The sequence below is a fragment of the Heterodontus francisci genome, chromosome 3, assembly GCF_036365525.1.
Source record: "Heterodontus francisci isolate sHetFra1 chromosome 3, sHetFra1.hap1, whole genome shotgun sequence".
Classification (NCBI taxonomy): domain Eukaryota; kingdom Metazoa; phylum Chordata; class Chondrichthyes; order Heterodontiformes; family Heterodontidae; genus Heterodontus; species Heterodontus francisci.
In genome coordinates this window covers 11,683,348-11,701,610 of record NC_090373.1, presented here as the reverse complement: position 1 = coordinate 11,701,610, position 18,263 = coordinate 11,683,348, and the positions used below count along the sequence as shown (strand labels likewise).

Genomic DNA, 18,263 nt, shown 5'->3' with positions numbered 1-18,263 from the left:
AGATCTCGTGCTGCCTGCATTACATTGACCAGGGCTGAAGCTGGCAGAAAGGGGGAGCATGAAGGATGGAACTAGAATTATGTCAGTTACCATTTTTTAATTCTTTCATGGTATGTGGGCGTTGCTGGTTAGGCCAGCATTTGTTGCCCATCCCGAAATGCCCTTGAGAAGGTGATGGTGAGCTGCCTTCTTGAACTGCTGCAGTCCAGCTGAGGTAGATTTAGATTTAGATTTAGAGATACAGCACTGAAACAGGCCCTTCGGCCCACCGAGTCTGTGCCGACCATTAACCACCCATTTATACTAATCCTACACTAATCCCATATTCCTACCACATCCTCACCTATCCCTATATTCCCCTACCACCTATCTATACTAGTGGCAATTTATAATGGCCAATTCACCTATCAACCGGCAAGTCTTTTAGCTGTGGGAGGAAACCGGAGGACCCGGAGGAAACCCACGCAGACACAGGGAGAACTTGCAAACTCCACACAGGCAGTACCCAGAATTGAACCCGGGTCGCTGGAGCTGTGAGGCTGCAGTGCTAACCACTGCGCCACTGTGCCGCCCGTAAGTACACCCACAGTGCTGTTAGGGAGGGAGTTCCAGGATTTTGACCCAGTGACGGTGAAGGAATGGCAATATAGTTCCAAGTCAGGATGCTGTGTGGTTTGGAGGGGAATTTTCAGGTAGTGATGTTCCCATATGTTTGCTGTCCTTGTCCTTTTAAATGGTAGAGGTCGCGGGTTTGGAAGGTGCTGTTGAAGGAGCCTTGGTGAGTTGCTGCAGTGCATCTTGTAGATGGTACACGCTGCTGCTACTATGTGCCGGCAGTGGAGTGAGTGAATGTTTAAGGTGGTGGATGTGGTGCCCATCAGGTGGGCTGCTTTGTTCTGGGTGCTGTTGAGCTTCCTAAGTGTTGTTGCAGCTGTACCCATCCAGGGAACTGGAGAGTATTCCATCACAAGCACTGGGAGTCAGGAGGTGAGTTACTTGCTGCAGAAACTGTACTGCTGGAATGGTCAGAAGAATGAAAGCAGCAGTTACACCAGAGGAAGGCACAGATCAGCAAAGTTCACACACTGACACTGTCTGCACTTGCATTACATTTCTGTCTGCTTCTATTCATGTGTGCACCTACATGTTAACTCATATAAAATACAGTTTCACATCCATGTATGGCACACACAGAAATGTAGGCCAGAAATTTACATTGGGCTTGAGGTTCCTTCCACCGTCCGAAGCCACGCTATGATTTTACGTGGCCCAGGCCCTTAATTGGCCTTGGGCAGGACTTCTATCCCTCTGAGGCAGGAAGTCCCACCTCCAAGAGCTGATGGCTAATCAGTCCCAGCAGTGCCACTGGGAGCAGTGGCCACTGTGGGGATTGCACCCAGCCTCAGCAAGAAGAAGCATGCAAGCCCTGGAAACAAGCTAAGTTTTTGGGGCCTTGCCAGGAACAATCGGCCACACCCTAGCAAGGCAAGAAGCGTCGGTTGGGGGTGGGGAATTTATTTCAGTGGGGGCAGTTGGGCTATGGTGGGGGTCCTCCATGAGGCACAGGGTGCCCAATCAGGAGGCCCCCCTCCCCCTCCAGCCCGCAAAGAGACCACCAAGTTTTACCTGGCAGCCTCGTGGGGAGCCGAAGGTGCCCACCAGCCACTCGTAGAACACCAGCGGTGGTGGGAGGAAGCCCTTAACTGGCAGTTAATTGACCACTTAAGGGCCTTGATCGGCCTGGGGCGGGTGGGTCACCTCTTGCTGCCACTGCCCCTTGTAAAATTGCAGTGGGGTAGGGAAGGCGACGGGAATGGCACCCCCCCCCCCCCCCCCCCCCGCCTCCCACTCAGTTTTACGATCCCCCACCTCCTGCAGATGGTGTAAAATTCTGGGCGTAGTCTAAACAAGTTCATAAGTGAGTTGTGAACTTTGCTGATCAGAAGATATGTCCTGTAGTGCCAAAAAAGGTGTAAGCAGTTTACAGAGTGTGAATTGTCAGAAGGCATTCCAAAAAAGACAGATACGAGACATTGAAAAGATGAGCCGAGCAATGACAAGACAAGATACAGTGCAGGTGTCAGGACTGGAGGGGGAGAAGAGGTCTCAATGGTTTGATGAATTATTGGGGTGGGGAGAAATGTGGGCAAAGTAGATTGACTTCGTCTCTCTGAATAATGAAGGAGTCAGTATTTCTGCTAGTCTGATCAATAGAAGAAATGAATTGGAGCCAATGCTGCTTTTTTTATTTTAAAATATTTAATTTTCATTCTTTGTTAAAATTCTGAAAAGTTTAAGATCTTGCTGCTGAGGGTGACGTTGGCAAAAATGAAGATTCAGCAAAGAGATTTAGTGAGGTGATAAAGCCACAGGACATCAAAGTCAGATGAGTCAAAGAAGCTGAAGTAAACAGAAGGTAGATCAAAATGCACAAAAGTATAATACTTAGTTTCGATCCAAAGTTAGGCTATAAAAGTGTAAGAGGAGAAACTGGAAGAAGGAAGAGTTAGAAGGCAGTGAAATACGAGCAGCACAGTAAAGGGAACTCTAGTGCAAGCAAGTTCCTCTCCAAGTCGCACTCTATCTTGACTTGGCCATATATCACCATTCCTTTATCATTGCTACAATGCCCTGGCTAACCCTACAGTCGCAGCACAATCACGTGAAGGATGGCAGTGGTTCCAGAAGGCAGCCCATCACCAACTTCTCATGGCAACTAGGGATAGGTAACAAGCATGGTCTCATCAGCATCACTCACGGTGCTTGAACTAATAACGACAGGCTTCAGTGAGGGGGCAAAAGTGAAGGCAGGGTGACTGCAAATGGAAGTGCACAGAATCAAAATTTGGAGGTAGTGGGAAAGAAGTAGCAGATGCGGTCACAACATCATTCAGAGTAAGAGGGACAAGCCGCAGTATTATTTATTTCTGTACTGGGGCAAATTAACTATACAGGACAAAGCAACTGGTAATGAAGGAGAGCAGGCACCGGATGTAATGGCCACAAGAACACAACAACTGTCACAATGGGTGCTACAAATTTATAAGTATTGTCCTGACATTAGAATGTGCCGTTTACGTGATGGAATTCTCAGACAAGGTCAGTAATAAAGATAATAAAAGATAAGTTCACAGATATCGCACTCCCAGTAAGGAGCCATGATCAAAAGGAGTGCAGGTTACGGAATCAGCACGACAGTGTTGTAACCCCATCCCTGTCCAGTACTCCCTTCGACTGACACTTCCCACTGGGAGTTCCAAAGTGGTGAATTTACCTTTACATATCCTAAAAGTAATGTTGGGTATAAAACTTTGGCACTGCCTGTTAAGGCAATGCACAACAAATACTGTTAGTTCTCTATCTGCTGTAAAAAGCAGTGAACAAATTGATAAAACCTGTCCAAAAAGTCTATGACTTTAGTGCATATCACTCCTAGCTAGGGAGGCCCACTGCCTCATGTGCCCAAATTGGACCATATTAATTGAGTAGGAGTCAGATCATTTCAAGAACCATGAACAACCATGTCTGATTATTAATGTATCCAGCAGAAGCTTGATAACAAAAATGTATAAATTTACCACTAAAAGTATTGTTAATAACTTTTTACTGTAACAGTCACACTCCACCCTGTATTGTCATATACACAAATAATAATTTTCCCTCCTTTTTTTTTAAACCGTATTTGCTAAATGTAACAGCAATGAAGATGGTTTGCAAAATGGAAAGACATAACTGTGGAGAAATGGTAAAAGAATAAATACTCACAGGAGGTCCGACATGGCCAAGTTCACCTGGAAGTCCAGATGGTCCAGGAGGGCCCTACAGCAAAGCAACACAGATTAAGCTAATGCTTTCCACTCATTGTTCAAGGTAGGTAAAACAATTAACAAGCACAAAGCTCATGCAGCGGGGTCATGCAGCATTATGGAGCAAAGTTTTCCAACACCCCTAGCTCACCTCCTGCAGGGCCTTGAAAGAAGTGGATATCTGATTGAAGGAAAGCCATTCCTGCCTTCCACTTCCTGTCCACTGAATAGGGTGGCCAGTGCAGCCCCAACCCTCTGGTGAGTCACCTGCTGCAGGCAACGTCCTACTGCTGGTCTCGAGACATTTGGGCCCCTATCCCATTGATATAGCAGACTTCAAAACTGTGACTGGCCGAATTTCACTTTCTGAATTGGCTTCTACCTTGCTGCCGTTTTTGACATTTTAAAGTGCCCCAGTCGGGGTAAATGTACCGCGCAGTCTTGAGACAAAATGGACCAGGAGAGACTCAGGTTCAGAAGCTGGTCTGCTCAGCATTTGCTTTCTGTTGGATGAGGCATTACACTTCGCCTTGCAGTCCCTGGGCCTGAAAAGGGCAGGGAAAGAATCAGCCAAGATTCGGTGATTCCTGATGGAAAGTGTGTGGGTGGATAATTGGCAGAGACCAGGATCAGGTTCATCTGTGATGCTGCTGTGCTCAAACAATCAGCTGCTACGGCTCGGGTAGGAAGTGAGGCCTCTTGGGCACGTTACAGAGTCCCTGTGGAACTGTACCCTGGTATGAGTCATTGCTATCAGAAGGAAATATACTGTGAATGGGTAGGCTGATGGCACAGTACACTGGAGCTCGAAATCGCTGCTACATAGAAATACACAGAATATACAACACAGAAACAGGCCGTTTACCTTCCACATGAGCAAATAATCCCAATGACATTTACCCATCGCCTTTTCCTTCATCCGCCTGTCCAGTCTGATCCTGGATAGTGACATAGGGCAGCAGAACTTTTACTGATCTGGCCTGCAGGGAGCTTTAACTCCACAGCCTGTCTCTGGTGTCACTGATTGGTTCCCCACCCAGAGACCAGTCAGATTGTCCAATTGGGAGTGGGGGGGAGGTTGACGGGATGGAGAACGGGGATCAATCAGTGAAGAGGCCAATCGGAGGTGTGGGGGGAGGTGTGTTCAATGGCAGGGATGGGGGCCTGAGGGCAGAAATCAGAGGCCTGGTGAAGGGGAGGTAAATCGGAGACCAGGTGATGGGGGGCATGGGGGAAGAAATCAGAGGCCTGGTGATGGAGAAATAAGAGGCCTGGTGATGGAGAAATCAGAAGCCTGGTGATGGGAGGGAGGGAGAAATCAGAGGTCTGGTGATTGGGGAGGGGAGAAATCAGAGGCCTGGTGATGGAGAAATCAGAGGGCTGGTGATGGAGAAATCAGAGGGCTGGTGATGGAGAAATCAGAGGCCTGGTGATGGAGAAATCAGAGGCCTGGTGATGGAGAAATCAGAAGCCTGGTGATGGGGGGGGAGGGTGAAATCAGAGGTCTGGTGATTGTGGAGGGGAGAAATCACAGGCCTGGTGATTGGGGGAGGGGGGTAGGGAGAAATCAGAGGCCTGGTGATGGAGAAATCAGATGCCTGGTGATGGAGAAATCAGAAGCCTGGTGATGGGGGGGAGGGAGAAATCAGTGGTCTGGTGATTGGGGAGGGGAGAAATCAGAGGCCTGGTGATGGGGGGGGGAGAAATCAGAGGCCTGGTGATGGGGGGGTGGAGAAATCAGAGGCCTGGTTGGGGGTGGGGGGAGAAATCAGAGGTGTGGTGATTGTGGGGGGAGAAATCAGAGGCCTGGTGATGGCGGTGGGGGGGGAGAAATCAGAGGCCTTGTGATGGGGGGGTAGAAATCTGAGGCCTGGTGATTGTGGGGGGAGAAATCAGAGATCTGGTGATTGTGGGGGAGAAATCAGAGGCCTGGTGATTGGGGTGGGGGGAGAAATCAGAGGCCTGGTTTTTGGGGCGGAGAAATTAGAGGCCTGGTGATGTGGGGGGGGGGGAAGAAATCAGAGGCCTGGAGATTGGAGGGGGAGAAATCAGAGGCCTGGTGATTGGAGGAAATTGGAAACCTGGTGATGGGAGGAATCAGAAACCTGGTGATGGGGGGAACATTGGAGACTTGGTGATGGGGGAGGGAATCAGAGGCTGGATGTTGGGGGAGATATTGAAGGCTGGTGGTGGGGTTTTGAGGTTGGATGATTGGGGGGATGCTGAAATCGGAGGCCGGATGGTGGTGTTGGAGGCCTCGGTGTGAGGGGGGGATGGTCATTGGCGGGGCCCATGCATGGAGGCTCCTCGGGCAGGCACCTGGATCCAGGAGGTGGGTGTAAAGGCACTTAACTCCTGAATCTTCCAAGTCCTTGCCTCAATGAAGCTGCCAGGTTTTCGATGCTTGGGAAACCCGGCTGACAGCTATTAATGTTGAAAACCTGCATGACAATGAGGCTCGCAGGCTCATTATCATATTTAAAGTTCCAACCCACCTCCTTGGGTTGGGTTGGTCACCCACCCACCATCCATCTTCAGGTTGAGCCAAAGATGGGCAGGTTGGAGGGGGTTTGGGATGGGAAAGCAATTTTGAGATTTTAACCCCTCCCCCCATCCAACCCAAAACCCTCTTTTTCTCAGGTTAAAATTCAGCCCGTAATTACTGCCTCAGAAATGAATTCCACAGCCTCACAACTCTCTGTGTAAATATGTTTTTCCAGCCTTGCGTTCTAAATTTTGTTCTGTAACTATAACCCCTCATCCAAGATTTCTCAACTACTGAACACAGTCTGATTCAGTCTACCCTGCCCATCCATTCAGAATTCTAAACCATTCTATCACATTGCCCTGTAATCCATGTTGTTGTAATGGAAAAAGGCCCAATTTTTCCCAGTCTCGCTTCATTTTTGCAATTCCTCATACAGACAGCATTCGAATGAATATGCTCTTTAAAACTTCCGTGACCTTCCTATAGTGTGGAGCCCAAGACTGAATGCTGCACTCTAACTTCCTTAAGGTTCCTTATAGGCCCATGCTGGCTTTTATATATATTATGCCATGAGCATCCCAATGGCTTCCTGATATTAGTCATGTCACACCATTGTGGGAAGTACTGTTTGGAAGACCTGATTATGCAGCAAAGTTACTGGTAGTCTGGGAGCTCGGAGATGTTGCATAGTGCACAGAGACTTTCAAGGCAAACAAGTAGAAAAAAATTGTCTAGATCTTTACACAGAGAAAAAAAAAGCCCCAATAAATGAAAAAGAGGGCAATTTTATGCCAGTGCATTATTTAGTGGAAAACTGCTCACATTTCATTAATTAACCAACAACTTGCCACATCCATTGTACAGTCACTCTACTTACAGGTGGCCCCGGTTCTCCCTCACCCTGCAAACAAAGAACAGCAAGCATTTCAATGGAACATTTTTTTTTATTTACATTTTTTTTTTAAAAGTGAAGGAATCTATTTTTCTATTTTGTTACGCTGAAAAAAAAGCTAACTGGAATTGTAAACAAGTAATTAAGTGTTTTGCTGACTGCAATGTATTTCAATTCTCTCTAACTACAACCCCACTCCTAATCTTCCTCTCCTAAATCTTTGAACAAGTCATTCCTCACCACTCCAGACCCCCATGCCCACATTGTCCACTAAACCCTTCAGTCTGGACTTTCATCACACCCCGACACCCCTTCCCCCACCCCACTCTCGAACCAAGACTGCTCTGGTCAATATCACAGACAGCATTGTGTTTGAGCGTGTCCAGTGCGCATTATTTCTTCTTTGGCCTTCAGCACATTTGCTAAAGCAGTTTCTCCTCTTCTACCCATATCGTCACCTCCAGTGCGCTGCAGGCTTTGGCCTCGGTCCCCTACTATTTCTCATTTTCATGCTCCTCTTGGCAACGTTATCAGTAAGCATGTGGTCCTGCATTCATATGTACACCAGTGACACCTAACTTTACCTCATCCGCTTCCACTGTTAAACCCACCCCACCCCCTGCCGCCAATGCCCTCAATTGTTACTGTAATATCAGACTGCCTCTCTATTATCAAGTTGTGAGTTACGCAGAACTTCCTCCACCTAAACCTCAGCAAGGCTGAAGTCATCCTGTTCGATGATTAACAGAAACCTAAACTTCACCTTCTTTTCTGGTCACTTGCAAAGTCAAACCAAATAGTGCACAACCTAACCATCATGTTTCACTGAGAACTGAGATCCAAACCCAACGATCAATCCATCATCACAATTGCTGATTTCTGACTCTGAAATATTGGCCACCTCCAGCCCTGCCTCACGACTAAAGTCCTCATTCACACCATCATTACATCTAAGCCTGACTTTTCCAAACCTCTATTCACCAGCTTCTTGAGCTCCACCCTACACAAACTCCAACTGTTCCAAAACTTCACAATCTGCAGTGTCCCAATCACTCATCACCTCTGTCCTCGCTTATCTCTACTAGACACCCATTCCCAAATGCATTGACTTCAAATTCCTTATACCCATTTACCAATCCTTCCTTGGTCTCACCACACCCTATCTCCGTATCCTCCTCTAACCCTACATGTCAGTAATTGGACTCTGACTCACTGTACAACTTTCCTCCCTCTACTCCACTATCAGTGATAGAGCCATCATGGTGGCCCTGCAGTCTGGAATTCTCTACCTAAACCTGTCCACTTACCTGCATCTCTCCCCATCTTAAACAGCCTCCTTAATGCCTAAGTCTTCAATATCAACCTTGGTCACCTTCCCTCTACTTGTTTTATACTTAGTGCTATCTACCCTAACCTCCTTGAAGTCTCCGTCTCCCCCATCAACCCATGTTCCTTACGAAAGACATTGGGGCATTTTGCAAAAGTCAAGTTGCTATATAAATGCAATTTTTTACCATATTTCATTCTATTAAATAACCAGCTTTCTTAAGTATAAATCTGATGTCTTGCCAAAGTGATTATTCTCCAGTTAAGCTTTGCTTTACAGAAGTATAGAACATTCGTTTGCACAGAATGCTTTAACATTACATATTCAACCTATTTTGTGATTGTAAATATTTGGACTTACAGGAGCTCCGCGAGGTCCCACAGTTCCTGGCTCACCCTAGGAAAAAATAGCTGAATTAACTTCTTTCTCAGTAACATGAAAAGTTAATGCTGTAATATTATCTTGTTTTCGATCAAGATTGGCCGGATCAAAATGATGGCCCTCCATTCTGTAGTTATTGGAGCTTGTTTTCCACTGGGGAACAGGCAGTTACTGACATAAAGGAGTGGACAAATAGAATGGAGATCCATGCACTTGAGTCTCTAACCCCTTTATGTTGCCCATTGCCTGGAGATTTCCAGAGCTTCCCACCAGGGGCTGGCCAAATGCTTGCGTCTTCAGCAGACACATGCAAGGATATGCTATTAAGGCAGAGAGGAAACTGACTTTCCTGGAGGTGTAGCCATTTTGAGGGGCGCCCAAAAGGTGGGTCTTAGGTTCTTCCCCCAGAACCTCTGAGATTGGAGGATCAGACAGGGGCAGACAGCAAAGACCAAAGAGATTAGTGTCTTGCAAGCAAAAGGTTCTTTTTATATTAATTTGTTTATATTAACTTTAGCTTTTAACTGAGTTTCTGTTCACAACCATCAGTTGGTAAAAGGGATTCCAGTCAGACAGTGTTTCAGCTGTTAAGGAGATTCAGCAGAAGCCACAAACAACCATCAGTTGCTCAATCTAGTGAGCTACCATAGAAATTGCAGCTGTGAATGTTTGACTATCCATTCACAGAGTTAGAATCTCAACAGCACAGACTGCTAATTCCTCTGAGAATGTTGAGAAGGAATGGGATCAAGCAAAATAACTGTGTCCAGTTGAATGACTTTGTCAGTCATGATAAAGCATGGAGAGTGATTCTTGTTAAAACTGAAGCTATTGCTGCTAATTGGATGAGATAATGTCAAAACATGGGTTCTCGCAAAAGAAAGGTTTAAAAGCGGAGTGTTGGGATAGGCCCTGCAGAGTTCAGTGAGGCTTGAACAGGCCTTGAACTTGAGAATTGTAACGGGTGAGCTCTCTGGTAACTCGTGTTAAGGTAAGATTCTCATTCATATTTATGTAATTGTCTATTAATAAGTTATCATTGTATTCTTAATGTTTATGATTACCAATAAATGCTTTTGAATCCTATTATCCTGAGGAACAACTTAGAAACTTATAAGTAAGGACATCCATTCCCTAACACCCTTTTTCTTTCAGGGAAAGCAGGACAGGGATTATCAGCAGCTGTTTGGAATTTTCAATGGAAGGGCTTGGGGAAAATGTCATGTCTGGATCACGACAGGGTGTACAAGTCATGAATACTGTGGGAGGCCTGATTAACATAATACAGAGGTCCAAAATAAAGCTCCGCTGCTCCAAATATGCCATAGAGTGGCCATTGCTGGAGCTGGAATACTTGCTTTTCTCAGTGGGAAGTGGTAGGAATCTGGAGATGGACATGAGGTGGAGAGGGACATGAGGTGGAGAGGGACATGAGATGAAGAGGGACATGAGGTGGAGAGGGACATGAGGTGGAGAGGGACATGAGGTGGAGAGGGACATGAGGTGGAGAGGGACATGAGGCCTCTGGCATCATAGGGTAGCTGGAATCGGCGGGGAATGCACAAAGCCCAGCTGAGGGAGTTCAGATGGGAACAGGCTACTCTGACATTGGACAGAGCAACCAGAGTGAGCTGCAGCAGACTCAACCTGCTGGACAGGAGGAGGCCAGAGCAGCACAGTGGGAGGGCTGCAACGGGAAGAAGGCGCGACACTAGACATCGGGTCTACCGTCCAAGAGTCAGGTACCTGCAAATGACTGAGCACCAGTGCTGTAGGAGGCTACACCTATCCAGGCAGATAGTCTCCGACCATTGTGCTCTGATCCACAATGACCTGAGTCCCTACGGACCCCATGGCAGTCCCCTATCTGCAGCCTTCAAGGTCACTGTCACCCTGAATCTTCATGTAACTGGGTCGATCCAGGGATCAGCTGCAGACCTAGGTGGCATCTTGCAGTCGGCAGCTCATCACACCACTAGGCAGGTCACGGATGCCATATTCTGCAGGACCAGGGACCACATCCACTTTGACACAGGTGGTCCTGTGCAGGCATAGAGGGTAGTGAATTTTGCCTCCAATGCAGATTCCCCCAGGTGCAGTGCATCATCGATTGAGCCCACATGGCCATCGAGGTACCTAGTGACCAGCCAGTGAGATCATCAACAGGAAGGACTTCCACTCCCTCAACATCCAACTGGTCTGCAACCATCAGAACATAAGAAATAGGAGCAGGAGCAGGCCATTCAGCCCCTCAAGCCAGCCCCGCCATTCAATAAGATAATGGCTGATCTGTCCCAGGCCTCAAATCCTCTTTCGGGCCTGCTCCGCAAAACCCTCGACTCCCCGAGATTTCAAACATTTATCTACCTCCTCCTTAAATACATTTAGTGATCTAGCCTCCACAACTCTCTGAGGTAGAGAATTCCAGAGATTCACCACCCTCAGAAGAAATTCCTTTGCATCTCAGTTTTAAACATGTGACCCCTTATTCTGTAACTATGTCCCCTAGCTTGAGATTCCCCCACCAGTGGAAACATCTTCTCAACATCTACCTTGTCAAGTCCCCTTAGAATCTTATATGTTTCAGTAAGATCACCGTTCATTCTTCGAAACTCCAATGAATAAAGGCCTAACCTGTTTAACCGTTCTTGATAAGACAACCCCTTCATCCCAGGAATCAGCCGAGTGAACCTTTTCTGAACTGCCTCCAATGCTAGTATTTTTAAACACTAACCTCCTAGCAATAAAGGCCAAAATTCCATTTGCCTTCCTAATTACTTGCTGCACCTGCATGCTAACTTTTTGTGTTTCATGTACAAGAACACCCAGATCCCTCTGTACTGCAGTATTTTGTAGTCTTTCTCCATCTAAATAATAATCTGCCTTTTTATTCTTCCTACCAAAGTGGACGACCTCACACTTTCCCACATTGAACTCCATCTGCCAAGTTTTTGCCCACTCACTTAACCTATTTATATTCCTTTGCAGATTCTTTGTGTCCTTATCACTTACCACTGATTTTTGTATCGTCAGCAAATTTGGATACACTACACTCTGTCCCTTCCTTTAAGTCATTAATGTAGATAGTAAATAGCTGAGGCCCTAGGACCAATCCTTGTGGAACCCCACTAGTTATGGCTTTCCTACCTGAAAAAGACCCATTGATCCCGACTCTCTGCCTTCTGTGTGTTAGCCAATCCTCAATCCATGCCAACACATTACCCCCAATACCCTGAGCTCCTATTTTGTGCAATAACCTTTTATGTGGCACCTTATCAAATGCCCTCTGAAAATCCAGATACACAACATCTACTGATTCCCCTTTATCCACTCTGCTTGTTACAATCTCAAAGAACTCTAACAAATTTGTCAAACATGATTTCCCTTTCATAAAACCATGTTGATTCTGTTTGATTGCATCATGTTTTTCCAAATGTCCTGCTATTTCTTCCTTAATAATCGACTCAAGCATTTTCCCAATGACTGATGTTAAGTAACTGGTCTATAGTTTCCTGCTTTCGGTCTCCCTCCTTTCTTGAATAGGGGCGTCACATTAGCAGTTTTCCAATCTGCTGGTACCCTACCGGAATCCAGTGAGTTTTGGTATATTATGACCAATGCCTCCACTATCTCTGCAGCCACTTCTTTTAAAACCCTTGGATGCAGGCCATCAGGTCCTGGCAACTTGTCTGCCTTTAGTCCCATCAGTTTGTCCAGCATCTTTTCCCTCATGATAGTGATTGTTAGAAGTTCCTCCGTTCCATAACAAGAGCTTCCTCGCAGCTTGCTTTCTGACATCTGCTATGACTCCTTCATCCTCCGCCAGTCCAGGTTGCCTCAGTCCTCCATCCCTTAAAGTGCATGGCTAGCTCCAAGGGGACAAGGGAAATCCCTTGAAGAGATGGCTAACGACCCCTCAACCGGGGCCCCAGACAGATGCACAGAGGTGATACAATCAATGCCACCTGCTCAGCAGGCCAACCATTGAGCAGGCCATCGGGTTTCTGAAGATATGGTTGGATGGCGCTCTGCAGTACACTCCTGCAAGGATCTCGGTCATTGTGGTGGTCTGCTGTGCTCTCCATAACATGGCCCTCCAGAGAGGTGTGGACCTTGAGGACAGTGAGGCCCTGGAAGGAAACAGCTCATCAGGGGAAGAGATGGAGGGAAGAGAGGAAGATGAGGAGGAGGAGGATAACAGTGAACAGAGAGGTGGTCCTGCTGCATGATGAGGTAGCCTCCTTCTGTCACCCTCTGGGAAGAGGACCTCCCTCCTCTCCCTCACGGCTTCTAACATGAGATCCAGGTGGGCATCGATGAAGTGAGGGTCTGCCCTGCCCCTAGTGCCAGGCCTCCATCTCCCCTGTGACATCTCACTTCCCTCTGGTGCAGTGAAAATTTTGACGCAAAATACTGAGCTCTCCCTTAGGACAACCAGCAGCCTCAGTGATGGCTGTAGTGGGGACTCGACATGAGCTCCACATTTCATCTGCCACCTCCATTCTTGGTCCCACAGGCTTTAAGTGGACATGAAACCTGTCTCCATACCAATTAAGGGCTTACCCATTTGAAAATCTGGACCTGAATCAATCTCCCACCAGAGTTGGGTTTCAGACCCAAAACAGAACTCCGCACAGTAACTCAAGGTGTGGTCTAACCAGGGATTTGTATAGCTGAGGCATGACTTCTACCCCCTTGTATTCTTGTTCTATAGATTATAAAGGCCAGCATTCCATTAGTTATTTGATTATTTCTGTACCTGTTCATGACATTTTAGTGATTTATGTACCTGGACCCCCAAGTCTCTCTGATCCTCCACTCTTTCTTTTATCTATATAATTTAATCTATTAAATCTCTATCATTTTGAACACCACTACTTCTGTTCCTATGTCTGTGCATCGATGCTGCAACATGGTAGCCTTGTCCCCTCTCTGCATTCTCCTTAAAATGTGTTTCTCACTGGGTGTGTGGAAATGGTGAATTTATCCACAAACTTCTGTTGGTCTCAGGAAGACAATTAGCCTGAATATTTGGTTGTAGGTTTTGTATAATAGTACTGCCCCATGTATTGGCTTATTAAATAGCTCGGTCACTCTCATTTGTCTCATACTACTGCACCTCTTACATAGAGCAAGGATGCTTTCTCTGTAATTTAACAGTAAGTTGTGCACACACCTGGAGTTTACAGACAAATCCTCTCACCTGTCCTGTACTCTTTACTTACCTTTGGCCCGGGTTGTCCAGCGAATCCTGGTGATCCCTCTTGTCCTGGTAATCCCTGTACAAATGCAGAAATACCAGAAACAAATATTCAACCACTTTTTACCAATATTTACTCTTAAATTAAGTAATTGAAGTTTAAATGTTCGTTAACATCAACAGGCATTCTTTTTCCAATACAGTAGAAAGTTACTAATGTCTCGGGTTAGGCAAAGTAATAGTTCTCGTTCTCCTTGCAGTAAGTCTTACCTTACCACATGAGCAAGTTGTTAATGTGTATTACACATTGTGCACCAACAATCAACTCCCACCTGAAGTTTAAAATTCTTATCCTGATTTTTAAATCCCTCCTTGGCCTCACCCCTCCCTATCTCTGGAATTTCCTCCATCCCTAAACCCTAAATTGCTCCTGCAATTCTGGCCTCTTAAGCATCCCCGATTTTAATTGCTCCACCATTTGGTGGCTGTACCTTCAGCTCCTGAGCCCTAAGCTCTGGAATTCCCTCTCTGCAACTCTCTGCTTCCCTATCTCACTTTCCTCCTTTAAGACCTCCTTAAAGCCTACCACCTCTTTGACCAAGCTTTTGGTCATCTGACCTAATATCTCCTTATGTGGCTTGGTGTTAAATTTTGTTTGGTGATGGTCCTGTGAAGTGCCTTGGGACTATGTCAAAGGCACTTTAGAAATGCAATTGTTGTTGCACGAGAACTGCTAGAATCGAGGACAGAATATGGGCTTCTAGGGCCAGAGCTTCCAATAAACATTCCAGGATGGCTTTTTGAGGGTAAAGCTTCCATCTTCCCTTTCCAAGGTCATCAAGGTAAGGGTGGAGGAATGCTCCCTACAGCAGGAGTCCTGCCAACTCAGCCTGGCAATTGGTAAGCCCTGGTATGCCTGTTGAGAAGAGACCGACCCAGTAACAGATAATGAGGACCATTCAAAGTCTGCAGTGAGGCATGGCAAAGATTTGGTACCAAATAATTTATTTGTTAAATTTTCAAAACAGCCCCTTTAAACAAAGTGGCCCCTTGGTGGGTTGGTGGGGGTGGGGCTGGGAGCTGTAAATTATAGTTTGTATATCGAAGAGGCTCTGCCCCTGAGCCAGGTCACCTCCTCCACATTATGGGGCATGTTGGGCAGCCCAGCACCCCACAAAAGCACCCCCACTTCACCCCAAGCGATCGGTTCATTTGGCTTTCATAGCCAAATTAACAATACTTCCCCTGGTTCCATGATCCTTGACAGGGTCAGAGGAGGTGTTCGTGGCCAATCACATCTTGGCATCTATGCCAGACTCCATCCCTCAACCCATTTTCAGAGCCAGCATTTACACACTGGCACTATTTGTGACAACTAAGTTGGTGTTCACATATGATCACAAATAAATTACTAGCAATGAATGCATTATCTTAATGGAGTGAATCTGATGCATTACACATAGAAAATTACATTTAAATCCAAATTGGTACACTTGATGTAATTATACATCTTCACTAAACTCCTCATTCTCTTTTGTAAAACTTTTTTCTTTTTTGAATGATCTCCTCTGCTGTTCCTAAGGGAGAGATACAAGTTGGGGTACAATTCCAGGGACACCGACAGCTTTATATGGGATTGGACAGTAATAGTTTGCAACCTTGAGAAGGTGGGGGATTGCTTTTCAGATGAGCCCCATCCTGTTACCATGCAATGTCTACATATGCATGTATCTGAAAGCGTCAGTGATTCGCAAACACCATGTGAGATTTTTCCTGTCTCTAATCCAGGCACACTAAGGTCAGCTGTATCTCTTGTCCCTAGTTACTGCCCTAAGATAAACTGGACTCATTCCAGGCCTGAAATGGAACGTTAAAGCCTCATGCTTTGTACAGTTCAATGATGCAATTACTCAAAAAGCTATTCAAATAGGCAAACACACAGCAAACATTTACTCCATTATTTTCCGCAGGGGTTACCCCGATCATCTACAATAACTTTGGAAGAGGGTGCACACACATACACACAGGGAGAAAAGCATTAATAGTGTTTATGTTGCTTTTTCAGGATTTCCAAGGATTTCCTGCCAAATTTACAGCAGATGATTAGAAGTATCCCTGTGAAAGTTATACCTCCTGCACTTACTGCTTAACAGTTATTCATAAAGAACACAGGCTACCTCCTTGTTACAAAGTTAAGTTTTCCAAATATCAGCTTAAATAAAGTAAGTTACATTGACTGCTCATGACAACAACAGAAACAATTTGCATTTGTATAGCAACTTTAGGCACAAGGTGCTTCACAGGAGCATCAAGCAAAATTTGTCACCTTATATATCCTGTAATGTTTGGTTAGATATTTATCATTGTTTGACCATCTAATAGGGTTACATAAATTAACATTAATTCATTCACAATGAATGCCTGCAGATACCTGGGTGAAGTTCGATATTAAATTAGTCATTGGCCTGGAAAAGTTCAACCAGCAGCGATGAAGTGTTAGGGGTGGAGGAAGGATCTTTTAGTCGTCCTGAGGCTAAAGCTCTACAACTGCTATGCAGGCACAGCAGGGAGGTACAGAAGGTGGAGCAGAGGTGTCAGCTTCAGGTTAGTAAAGGAATGGATTACCTACAGTACTGTGAATGGTTATTCTGAGTAACTGAAAGGCTTCCTAGCAGAAGGATCTGACAAGCTGCTCCACATTCCTGTACCTGACTGACCTTACTTATTCAAGCCCCAACTGAGATCCACTTACATGGAAAGATGTAACTCGTGAGAAAGAGGATATGTTACAAATTGAAACACATTGAGTCCAGAGAGCAGAGGACTGGGAGGGAATGATGATAAACCAGCCATCACCTCTTGGGGGAACTGAGAGAACTAGATATCAAGGGCCCAGTCTTGAATAAAGAACTATGGTTTGACAGCAAAGATCACATGAGCAGGAAGGGGAGAAAGTCTCCTCTCGTGTTGCAGAGTCGATAGGTTGGAGGATCCCACAACCCACATCTACACAGAGGGGACTACCAGGGATTGTGAATCCATGGGCCCCCTGACTTCACCTACTTGCTATGGTGTAGGCAGATACATGTCACAATAGGCATATCACAGGAAAATAGCATCATGGGGTGGGTCGCCAGCAGAATGTCTCACTAATCCATTTCTGTTGCTGGACTGCCATTGTACTGCCCAACTTCGGGTGGATTTATTCAGGAGAATCCAGGCTTCAGAGGCAGTAGACTACTAGCAGCTCAGCCCAGTCCTGTCCTGTCCTCACATAGAGTTTACAGCTCAGAACAGGCCACTCGGCCCAACAAGCCCATGCCAGCGTTTATGGTCCACACGAGCCTCCTCCCACCCTTTTTCATCTAATCCCATCAGTATATCCTTCTATTCCTTTCTCCCACATGTACATACCTAGCTTCCCTTTAAATTCATCAATGTAAGTTAGGTGGGAACTGTTGAAGCTCTTTCTGTGTATTTTAATTAATTTCACTTCATTTCATTGAACAATCAAAACCAGCAGAAAGATACAAAGACGCAAATAAAAATTCTTTAAATCTAGATTAGAGATGTCTAAGCTTTTTCTCTTTTGGGATGTATAGTTTTGTAAACTGGAAGCTACCTGGGGTATGTTTATTTTTGTTTAGAAAATAGGCACAAATATAAAGAGGCATTCTGCACTCTACATTCAGGTCTACCTTTTCATGAAAATTAGTGAACAGAAGATTGGATAACAGTGAGCAGCTTTCATGTCCTCTGGGTGGTTATAATATCTGGTGGCTTTTCCATCCCTCCACCTTCTCTTTGCTTTCTTCTTCCAGTATACAGATGGGCGGGTTCATCATTCCATTTATAGTTGTGAAGCACACTTGAAATGCTATTCTCCCTTTTCTCTTTACAGATGCTCACTGACCTCCTCTGTATTCCCAGTATTTCAGACTTGCAGCATTTGGAGTCTTTCTTTTTTTATTATTTGGAGGGGGAGACTCTGGCTGAGCTCCCCCTCCCTCAGGGTGTTTAGGCGAGAGAGAGTGACAAGATAGGAAGAGGAGGGGAGAGAAACTGTGAGTGGGAGGGAGTGGGGAGCAGAGGCAGAGCAGAAGGGAGGAAGTGGCGAGGCTGGGAGTGAGAGCCCACAGGTGGGGTGAAGTGGGGAGTGAGTGGCCGAG

General features: G+C 45.9%; 1 protein-coding gene across 1 annotated transcript in view; it reads right to left on the bottom strand.

Moving 5' to 3' along the window:
• Window positions 1-18,263, bottom strand: part of LOC137366606 (collagen alpha-1(IX) chain-like) — a 230,725-nt gene that overhangs the window by 124,638 nt on the left and 87,824 nt on the right. The window contains exons 9-12 of the mRNA XM_068028325.1: window positions 14,120-14,173; window positions 8,874-8,909; window positions 7,172-7,195; window positions 3,766-3,819 (exon numbers count right to left, since the gene is read on the bottom strand). Coding sequence (XP_067884426.1) covers window positions 3,766-3,819; window positions 7,172-7,195; window positions 8,874-8,909; window positions 14,120-14,173 — 168 coding nt within the window. The remainder of the gene's footprint in view (window positions 1-3,765; window positions 3,820-7,171; window positions 7,196-8,873; window positions 8,910-14,119; window positions 14,174-18,263) is intronic.